The sequence below is a fragment of the Protopterus annectens genome, chromosome 2.part1 (genome assembly GCF_019279795.1).
Source record: "Protopterus annectens isolate FY-2018-M chromosome 2.part1, PAN1.0, whole genome shotgun sequence".
Taxonomy (NCBI): Eukaryota; Metazoa; Chordata; order Ceratodontiformes; family Protopteridae; genus Protopterus; species Protopterus annectens.
The window spans coordinates 572,690,924-572,702,951 of record NC_056729.1 but is presented as its reverse complement, the minus strand read 5'-3'; the positions used below and the strand labels follow the sequence as shown (position 1 = coordinate 572,702,951).

Genomic DNA, 12,028 nt, shown 5'->3' with positions numbered 1-12,028 from the left:
CACTTGCTTTCAGGATTTGTGAAGCAAGGACTTCCCTGCAATAAAAAGAACAGAGTTTAGTCTGGTGCTGTTGCAGAAAATGACAGAGCATGGTAGTGCACCAAAAACAAGCAAAGAAGCGGTAGTAAAGTTTAGTAGTAAAAGAGGAATCCACCCAGTGCTTTCACCTAAAAGACAACAAGGAGGTATAAAAGGCTGCATTTGCTGTGTCATTTAGTTATGTTTACTGTTATGTTTACTATGGTAAAAAATACACTGACACTTTTAGTACAAAATTGCATTATTTTAATTCTGCTAAAGGTAAAAGAAAAACACAGGAATAAAGAAACGTGATCCGTGTTCTACATACATCTCTTTTTGTCTACTGACTTCCAATACATATATAAAACAAAAACAAGCTTTTGTTATGAAATAACATGTACAAGGCATAACATCTAAATTTTCATCACGATGCCTTTGTTACCTAAGGGAAACAAGATATTCATCCAGGGCATTCAAAGGGACTCTTAGAAAGAACAAACATTTTTTTTTCTAGGCTTAACCCCAACTTCTACTGCAAATGGCTTGTTGTAGTAACTGTAAAGATGAGGGGTACACAGCAGGATGATTTATGTAGCGGTGACATTATAGTAATATATATCTAATACATTCTGAATTACTTGTCAGACAACAATTATATATGTGTGCGCTGGGTGTGTGTCCATTAATTGCATTCCTACATGTTTTTGATCTAAGAAATGTCTGTTTTTTATGTTATAAATCAACACACTGAAACCTATCAAAGTAACAAGATTACAGTTATCCTGTGTAGCAAAGGTTCTTAATTTTCTTGTTTTTCAACATTATTTCCAATATTTTCAATATGTGTAACAAAATCTATTATTTGTGAACTAAGTTCCCGTTACATCTCTGTATTCTTCAATCTGATACAATATATGAAACAAAAGATAGTTAACCAATCAGTGCATCAATCCACGCACCCTGAATCAGGAATCAGTAAATCCCTACCTCTATTACACCTTCTTAACAGTAACCATGGGAGGAAGACAGTGTTCTTCTAAAGGGAATAGAACTGCAGTTTTTTTTTCAGTAATTAGAAAAAAAGTGTTATTATCTACAAGAGTGGGGTTTCTGCACATTTCCGTCCCCCTCATCTTGGTCCCATAGAAACAAGAATTGTCTAAGAATACTTTGTTGGTGGAAGGGTACATGGGGTGTGCTGGAAGCATTATTAGTGTTTCACTGCAAACCAATAAGACTGACTATATGACTTTTTTTTAAACAAATCTCCTTTCACTGTGTGCTAGTGGACTATAACCAATGCACTTAACAGATTAATCTCTGATTTTTCCTGACACTTATGAAAGTGATAGTTTATAACATTTCATTTTCATGCGTGATTCTAACTTATCCTCTGGTTTGCCTTCCTGATCATTTTTTAGCAATGAAGTTTACATGTTCAGAAGCCAAACTAGAATCTATATGTACTGAAGTGAAACTGCATTTAGTAAAATAAATCAGGGCAGTACATGACAACCTCCGACCTCTTCTGTCACTGGGTAGCTTAACAACACAAATATTTATGGACTAAAGTTTGTTGTGTTGCACCAGCATAGCCGGCCTTACACATAGGCCAACTAGGAGGCCGCCTAGGGCGCTGGTCTAGCAGGGGCACTTTTCCAACATTTGTTTGGTGTAGGTAGACCAGGATGGGGGCACCAGTGGTGTGGTGGGGGACACCGTGGAGCCTTTTTGCCTAGGGCACCAGCTGACCTAAGGCCGCTCCTGTGCACCAGACTATATTATCAGAAAGAAAAGGAAAGTATTAAACGTATATATGAGAGAAAATAACCATTTTAAGTGGTAAAATGTGTAGTGTTCTTCCTAGGGGCTTCTCATGAAATCATATGGAAATGTAGCATCTACACTGAAAAATGAATATACTAACTTGTAAATACTAGTGAAACAAGTATACAATTAACCTGTGTTCACTTTCATTCCTTTCTAAACCCTCTGGTGTGACATGCCAGAGATTGTACTTTGTTGTTGCTAATCATTGCTGTAACAAAGATTCCTGGTTTATATTTACTTGGTATTTTTACAATAGCTCTTAAACCATGTTGCTTTTTTCATGACACTGCATCAACAGGATAATTTTAAAGACTAAAAGAAATAAGCATAACACTGTCAGTCAAGAGAAAAAAGGGATGTGTCAGATTCTACATTACATCCACAGCTGAAAACAATCCATGGCTCTTTGTTTAAAATAAAATAATAAGAATAACTTACAGCAACTTATCAGCCTTTACAAACATGAGGAACAAGCTAAATGGCCTGCTGAGAAATTAGATACTTATTGTGACTCCCATGCCCTGGCCCAGCAACCAAGGAACCTCAATTCTCACCACTAACACCAGTGAGGGGCGTCCATATAGGGAAAGGATAATAAATATGCACATAGTAAAGTACAATTTCCCTTAAGAGCACACTGAGGTCATAGTCAATCTGGGGCTGTTCTCTCCCTTTCTCTCCAGGTCCCCAATAAGACTCCCCACTGGCACAGCTATAGAGTCCAGATTTCAGCCTAGTGGGCAAGCTAAAACCTCCAGCACCCTCTCTGTCCAACCAGTGCTTCGTGTCCCTGCCCAAGTAGCTGACACATGCACACTTTGAGATAAGAGTTATATACAATCACACAGACACTCCTGGGGAACACTGGCACATGTTCTCTAGCTGTGCCCCATTTTCTGCCCACTCTAAAAGGTAGTACCAGCTGCCACCAGCCACTAATATTTATCAGCTATGCAAAGCCCCTTAAAAGGGTGTACAATTGTTACTGTGCAATATTATTATCCAAATTGCAGTTGTGACTGAACAGTCAAAACTTATTAGAGAGACTTGGTGCAGTATCACTATATACATGCAATGTACTCTAGAGCTTAAATTAAATCTACATAAAATAGCCACAGTTGAAAGGTTTAAAATATTTATTAATAAATAATAAAAGCACAAGACAATACTTATTACTACACAGTGCTAGTCAAGAGTTTTGAGATCATAGATAAATACTTAACATAATACAGTAGAAAAAGTTCTGACATCACAGAAAAAAACAAACTAGTATAATCTTCCTATTTCCTAGCTCTATCTAAGAGAAAACACAGTTCTAAATGACTTACATCTAGAGCAAGACAGTGCTGGTGATATTGGATGTTCTCAAGACAAAATGCTCTGAGCTCTCTGATTCTCTCTCTTTAAACTGATAACACAGAGCTGCTACACATTACATCATTCTTCACACTTCTCTGGTGTTCCCAGGCTAAAATAAACTACATTTACATTCTTTACACCTGATCAGAAACCAGAGCAATAAAAGACATTTACACATGCAAATTCTAGCCATTAACTCTGGTCTTAAAACAATAGGCAGGATGCCTCTCTCTAGACATATCAGCTCCGAATTTTGACATCAAAGACATTCATAAAATGTTTGACTTAGATTTCCTACAGCAGAGTGCACTGTTGTTACATTTTTGCAATTCAATATCCAATGCTGTCTTTTTACATTTAAGAGAACAAGCCTGTGCCTTAAATTAATATTTACAAATGACAGAATTATCTACAAAATTCTGTCTGGCTAGGCTGGCAGCCTTTACCTATTGTCACAATTATGTGTGCTACAACTGCATTTAAACAGGAAAACAACACAGATCCAACATCTAAAAAGTCTGCCAGTTGCTGTATATTGCCATTTCATCAGCAGTAGCTAAATGTAAATCAGAGGTTACAGAGCAGTTAATATGTCCCTTCATAATACTTTTAGGCACACCATGACATGTGCATTTCTTACCCTGCATGTGGTGATATTTGACCAGATTTTATTTGTCGTTAAAAAGTATACTATTTCACAGTATGGACATTTACAAATAAAATGTACAATGCTACTTTAAATCTTTATGTGATGAATAAGTGTGGGGAACACTATGGTGCTCTAAACTAGAAACATGGATTTTATACAGTGATGCTGCTGTTCTCATGGTACCTGTTTTTACAACAGCTACTTTCTAATGGCATCAGACCTACACACAGTGTCCTAATACACAGAGGACAGTTACTGCTAACGTCAGCATGGTGGTTAATTGACAAAGCCAGTATTTAACAAATTATATTTGAAAACAAATTCAGACATAACACAGATAAAGGTTATAGCAGAATAAATGTTCTCATTTTACAAGCCATGCTGGGACCAGCAATATGACTCAGGAAAAAAAAGTTGTCTGAATAAAGTATCAAGTCCACCACGAATAAACCTGTAACTGTGACATCCCCACTCTGGGTCAATAATCAAGAGCCTGAATCCTCACTAGTGACACTGCAGAGGGGCATTCACTTGGAACAAAAATGGATACAGACAGTAATTCCAGATACAGCTCTCTGAATCAAGCACAATTTCACTTAACAGAACACAGGGACCACACATGGTTTGGGGCTGGTTTCTCTCTCTCTCCAGATCCCAAGACAGACTCCCCAGTGGCACAGCTGTAGAGTTGAGTCCTCAGCAGAGTGTCCAAGCCAAGTCATCCACCACTCTTCTCCATGAAACCAGTGTTTCATGTCCCTGCTCACAGCTGACACACACTCTTTGAGATTTGATTTGCGCACGCACACACACACACACACACACACACACACACACACACACACACACCTAGGAAAGGCTGGCATAGATTTACTAGCTATGCCCCCTTCTGCCCAGATTATAAGGTAGTTACTGCCACCGGACACTCCAAAGCCAGCTACTCTAAGGCTCTTACAAGAGTACTCAATTATACTAAGTGAAATTAATATTAATGCAAATGACAGTGTTTGGCGAATGCAGTAAGGCTTTCAGGAGTGTCACTGAACAGATATAGTACACACAATAGTTAAATATTCTCTAAATGACCAGCCACAATGAAAAGTTTAAATATATGTAATAATAAATAATGAAAGAACACGAAAATACTAAATGCCTACTTACAATAAATACCAGAGTTTCAATCACAGGAAACATTAAATAACACAGACAAACAGATTCACACAGATACAGAAAAAACTGTATGTAGCTAATCTTGCTATGTTTTCCTGACTGAGCTAAAGAATTACTATTCCCTGGTTCATTTACTACAGCAAGACAAGATGAATTAGGTGAGGGGTCCTTTACTGTCAGGTTCCAAAAACAAACTGCCATGAGACTTCAGTCTCATCTAGTATCAAATATCATTTTTGTCCTAGATTACAGAATGATATCACAAACATGCTACCGAAACTGCTAGACACTGCCAGGATTTAGCACATATGTGTCAATAATACAAATACATAGGATTTTGCTCAGATCTGTTGCAGCTTTTGGAAGTTATAAAACAATGTCAAACCTCCACCCTTCCAGAGCAGCAATTAGTTCAAACCAAAGACAATACAGAAGGCTTTCTAGTACCAACTTTTTGTCTCTGGCTACATTGAGAACTTCTTTTTTCAAACTATTTTCAAAGTTAGGTGGACTGAGATTAACCTCTTCTCTTCCAGTATCCTCTGTTAAAACATATACATTTAAAGAGTTACAATAGTTCATATATATTTCTTTTTCTGTCCAGCAGGGCACACTGTTGGTGCATTTTTAACACAAGCAAATTTACAAATACATTTTTCAACAGAAGCATCTATACAAATCAGATTGATATACATATGACATATAATTCCAGCTAGATGTGCCAGCATATGTTACACATCCACTGCCCTACTTCTCCTGGTACAGCTGGCAATACCTCACATCATCACATTAACAATCAAGTCACATCAGAGTTTCAGAAAACAATAAGTATTTAAAGCAGAATCATTCTGATTGTAATTTATTATCAAGTAAGAAATCACGGAAAATACTGTACTTTTAAGCATGTGGGCATTTTGATCTCAGATATGAACACAGCCAATGCCAAAAGTAAAATTATTACTTATTATTACTATTATTAAATACCCATTTGTTAACCAGGTAGGCCCACTAGACACAAAATCCATTTTGTCGGGCAACGTGGGAGCAATGCCTGATTAAGTTACTTACTCAAGGTCACACGGTAGACAAGCAAGGTCTAAGGGGTTCAAACCCTCTACAACAGGAACTACATCTCACAGCCTTAACCCTCTGTGCCAGCTGCCAGACTTTATGTGCATCATACCTTGGCTAAGGCATGGGAGGTACATCAGTGATCCTAAATCATGCTTTCAAAATCCAACAAGTACTTTACAGTTACAAAACTAAAGACACAAATCACATCTGAAACCAAGCTTAGGGTTAATAGATAGCAAGCCATCTTCTTTTGTAATCATAACATTTAACTCAATGGATTAGTCATGTTGATACATATAGTTCTCATTGTATATAAATAAGTTAAAAACATTTATTACAAACTGTAGCAATGGTATACTAGAAAATGTTTAATTCTTTGACATTTGCTCTCCACTTCCAGGATTTGGTAACCATAAACAAAGCCCAGAGGACACATGGACAGAAGCATTCCATTCCCAATATTGCATGAGTCTGAGGGAATCCCATTCAAATGCAGATGTATGGAGTTCTTAGTAAGTGATACTGAAAGAGAGTGCATACTATAACACCTACAGGGAAGTGCCACAAAAACAAAGCATGCAGATTATTTAGTAGTATAATCAGTTGACACGCAAGTATAAAGGGATACCCAGTGAGGCAGAATCCAATACATCCTGCATGCTGATGATACCACAGCAAATCACACTTACAGGAAACATCCCTTGTTTGGGGAAATTACAAAATAATTTTTATTCAGAGTTGTAGTTCACCTGTCGCAGCCTTCATTTACAGCAAAAAGACAAATGTAACTCGGAGAAAATATTAAATTATTCTTACACTGCTTCTGAAGATGAAACAGCTAGACTTGCAAAAATATAAGTTGCTGCTATGTACAATTTGCTGAAATCCCAGTATACTGATCATGGCTTCTATCATGATAATCTTTTACAGTAAGGGTCAGAAATGCATAAATCACAGATTACACAGAGTACATCAGATATGCAGGTGAAAACAGGGTACTGCAGATCAGAGTACAAAGACAGAATGATAATTAGAATGGGATATAATCATGCAGACCACCACAGAAGCCCATACCCAAGGGATACAGGTGTAAATGCATGCAGCTCTTACCCTCATGCTGCGTCGTTTAAATACTGAGCGTGGGAAAGGAGGGCTGTGTGAAGAGTCAGCAGGGGACTGGTACTCCGGGGATGTGAGCGTAGGTGAACTGGCCCGTAAGGACTCACTGAGCTACATCAGAAACCAGACACAGTAGAACAATATCAACATAAGGAATGAAACATATTTACATTTCATCACAGACTTGGTACAGCAGCCTGCACTAGAAGCATAGAGTGAAAAAAAACAGCAGACATTTGGGTAAAGCAACAACATTCCAGATATGGTGAATGACCTGTACTTGGGCAAACAAAAGTGCTTCTAAGCAGATGCTCATAAGAGTAAATACAGAACTGCAGCAAGATGGCATACATTGCTAAAGTAACGGAGGAGTACTCTGCTGTTTTTTTCCATATATTTTAACTGACTTCACATCTTGATACGATGCCTCTGATACTTACTATATGTTTAATTGTGATTCATTACTATAAAGGGTAGATGACACCTTACAGTCAGCTTATCCAAACTGCCACAATCTGATACAACCATAGAAATGAAGGAATAATATTACCTCTCATTTAGAACTCAAACTCAAAACCTACCTACTGAGATGGTCTTGTTGGCCCACTGTGCTGGTGTCAGTGGGCCAACAAGACCATCTCAGTAGGTAGGTTTTGAGTCTACGCTTAAGAACTTTATCCTTTCATTTAGGAAATTCTCAGCATGGCAATTAAAGTCAAATTATGAATACACACACAGACCTTCTATGATTACAACAATACTTAAGCAGATGGCTTTCTGTTTGTGTGTGTGTAAGTTTCAGATCAGAAAGAGTTCTTATTATACGTCATGCTAGGAAGCTTTGTCATACCTCTTTTATTCAGACTAAAACTTCTGGTCCTAGTAAGTACATCTATCTGTTCCTTCTACATGTGATCATAATACAATAATAAATCAGACCAACAAAACTATTAGTGTCTTATGTTGAAAGTGGGGATCTGCTGTATGTAAAATACTACCCAGCCTGCTTCACTGACACTCAACCATCATCTTCTGCTACCCAAAACAAAAAATATAACCAGACGTATGTGTAGCGGTCTCATACCTTTTCATACTTTGTCAGAGTTTTCATAATAAATGGAAGTGCAACACCCAGAAGCACTGCTGTTCTGATTGTTGGCATCAGTGGTTATAGAAGGTTCAGTCATGTGTTCCTGCTTTGTAGTATTCCATACATGTATCAGTGGTTTGTACAGCTAATGCTAACATTAGACACTCAATATGCACCATCAGCTGATTAGCACAGAACAGGGCTTTGTGTGCCAACAGCTGAACAACATTCAGATATCATGTCTACATGTAACACATACCAAAAGTGAAGGCATCTATGGGCAACAAAATATCATTTACATCCACAGGGTATCTGTAACTATCCCAGCTGAACCCTGTAAACATATCCTTCATACGTGCTGTTAAAGGAGTCCGATTAGCAGTGCAGGAGTGACAGACAGAAAGAGTGACCAATAAAGCCACTCAGTGAAGGAATGTAAGATTGCAGAGCACTGCTGAAGCCAATCTACATAACAGGGCTATAATATATTAAAGGTATTATTTGAAATACATGAAGGCAAAGTAAACTACATAAGAATATGTCTTAAAGATTCTATGAGAATTCTGTTGTACAGAAACTGCCAGCAGCCTTTTCTTTTCTATTAAGTAAAATAACAGCAAACAGCATCTTGTCATTAAATGTGATTTTATGCATATTTGATGAGTGGATATGTCCTAGTGGGTAATGGCCCAAGAATAAATAACTATAAACATATTATTTAAATGTAATCATTATATAACGACAGTTATATCCAGGTTAAAGCAAAGTACTGCAGTTGCTCAATAAAATATTTTCTACGAATTCTAAGGAGATTAATACAATCAAATGTTATGTGTGAATTTGTATACCCTGTCTGTGATTGCTGCCCATAATCATGAAATATGAATCCATAGCAATATCAAAGGAAATGATGGCATTGTCTTGCTGCTATATTTACCTCAGCAGCTTATTTTCTAATTTATTGAAATTACCAGGTTATCCTATTTTACATGGCCGTGGTGGTGAAGCAGATAGTGTTGTCGCCTCACAGCAAGAGGTTCTCCTGTTCGATTCACGGCTGGAGTGCTTTCTGTGTGGAGTCTGCATGTCCTCATTGCAGTCGTATGATGTTTAAAGACACGCAGTTAGGTGCGTGCGTGAATGGGTGTGCCTTCTTTGAACGCTGGGCATTGGGCTGGCAACTCGGCACCATAAAAATCCACTGCCAATCATTAGCGGACGAGAGTTCCGCTGTGGCGACCCCTAACCAGGAAAAGCTGAAAGACAATTATTATACCAGGTTATCCTATTTGCTTCCTTGTTTCATCATCATCTACTGTGCAAACCACTTTCTTCTATACTAGGTACCAGGTCCAGTGTGTATATGCACGTGTGTGTGTGTGTGTGTGTGTGTGTGTGTGTGTGTGTGTGTGTGTGTGTGTGTGTGTGTGTGTGTATGTGTGCATGTGTGCGTGTGTGTGCATGCATGCGTGTATGCATGTGTGTCTGTGTGTGTGTGTGTGTGTGTGTGTGTCTGTGTGTGTACATGGGTCTACTTCAAATGAAAGAGATCCTACTTACCCTTAAATGACATCGCCAACACGAGATCTCTGAAACCTTAGTTTAATGAACGATCATATTGCCAAAACTTTTCCCATGGTAAGTATGCAGTTGACCAACATGTAACAAAGAAATACACCGCACTATCTCCAACCCACCCAGCTGGGTGTATGCACCTCCCACACCCCACCTACTAAATATACCAACTCCGGGATTGCACTACAGGGGGGAAAAGGGCAAATGGCCCCATGTTGGCCAACTGGATACTTACCATGGGAAAGTTTTCTACAATGTGATCATTTGTTAAACTAAGGTTGAGGAGATCTTGTCTTGGCAATGTTGCCTTTGGGTAAGTGGGATTTCATTCATCTGAAGTGGACCCATATATACACAAACACACACACACACATATATATATATATATATATATATATATACATATATATATATATATATATATATATATATATATATATATATATATATATGGTTCCCATTCAGAAGCCTGAAACATCATAAGCCTGAAAACCAAAAGCCTGAAAATTCAGAATCCTGAAAACTCAAAATCCTGAAAGCCCAAAATCCTGAAAGACCAAAATCCTGAAACTCAAAATCCTGAAAACACAAAATAGACATACTGATGTCATTGTGGCTTTGCTATTGTTAGCCCTGTGGTGTTAGGTCATGCGTTGGGGTCAGGTAAGTATGCGGTTGGTTTTATTTTAGGGTTAGGGGCGGTTTAAGTGAGTTAGGGTTAGGGCGCAGGTTTGGCATGTATGCAATAGTGACAAATATTGGGGTTAGGGGCGGTTTAAGTGAGTTAGGGTTAGGGCGCGGGTCAGGTGAGTGTGCGATAGTGACGGACCTTAGGGTTAGTGTTAGGGTCAGGGTCAGTTGTTAGATATTAGTGTCTTTATAGTGACATATTAGCATTATTTGTGTTTTCAGGATTTTGAGTTTCAGGATTTTGGTCTTTCAGGATTTTGGGCTTTCAGGATTTTGAGTTTTCAGGATTCTGAATTTTCAGGCTTTTGGTTTCAGGATTTTGATTTTCAGGCTTATGATGTTTCAGGCTTCTGAATGGGAACCATATATATATATATATATATATATATATATATATATATATATATATATATGGTTCCCCTTCACAAAGTCGAACGTTCAGAAAATCGAAATGCATAAGGCCAAGGCCATATGCTCGAGTATCTGAAGCTCAATTTCGTGAAAGGGAGCTAAAAAAAACGTAACACAACAAAGTGTTTCTGCAGGGGGGCAAGCCCCCCTGCACCCCCCCACCCCCGCTACTTATTTATTCCAACTCCGAGATCGCACTACAGCGCAGAAAGGGAAATCTCCCGTTCTGCGCTGTATGCGTTCCCCATTCACAGAGTCAAGCTTCCGCAATTTCGAGCATATGGTCTCGGCCATATAACTTTCGAGATTGTGGCCGTTTGACTTTGTGAAGGGGAACCATATATATATATATATATATATATATATATATATATATATATATATGAAAATACGCAGAAAGTGTGTGCGTGTGTGTGTGTGTGTTTATGTGTGTTACAAAAGACTCCCACCTGACACTGTTGACAGAAATATAAAAGTTACACTTGTGTGTGTGTGTGTGTGTGTGTGTGTGTGTGTGTGTACGTGCATGTGTGTGTGTGTGTGAGTGTGTGAGTGTGTAAGTGTGTATATATATATATATATATATATATATATATATATATATTTAGCGTGTGTGTTACAAAAGACTCCCACCTGACACTGTTGACAGAAATATAAAAGCTACACTCGTGTGTGTGTGTGTGTGTGTGTGTGTGTGTGTGTGTGTGTGTGTGTGTGTGTGTGTGTGTATGTGTATATATATATATATATATATATATATATATATATATATATATATATATATATACACATACATATATATATATATATATATATATATATTTAGTGTGTGTGTGTGTGTGTGTGTGTTACAAAAGACTACCAACTGATAGTGTCCACAGAAATATAAAAGCTACACTGAAAAGAATGGGGGGAATGGGCTATGAGGCCATTCTGAAACTGCTAAATGTGTGTAGAGTGAGTAAACAGGACAGCTGAAGACAAGACGTCTGTGGGTTGTATTCCCACTCCAGGTGACTGGTTGGTGACACTGCTGTGAA

General features: G+C 38.0%; 1 protein-coding gene across 7 annotated transcripts in view; it reads right to left on the bottom strand.

The window, feature by feature from the left end:
• The window catches only part of PTK2B (protein tyrosine kinase 2 beta), a 2,401,727-nt gene that overhangs the window by 112,816 nt on the left and 2,276,883 nt on the right, over positions 1-12,028 (bottom strand). For 6 of the 7 annotated variants that reach the window (XM_044062339.1, XM_044062341.1, XM_044062342.1 and 3 more), the window contains one exon: positions 7,214-7,333. The exons of the other annotated variant lie outside the window; for it this stretch is intronic. In XM_044062339.1, the coding sequence (XP_043918274.1) occupies positions 7,214-7,333 (120 nt within the window). The remainder of the gene's footprint in view (positions 1-7,213; positions 7,334-12,028) is intronic. 7 annotated transcript variants of the gene reach the window in all.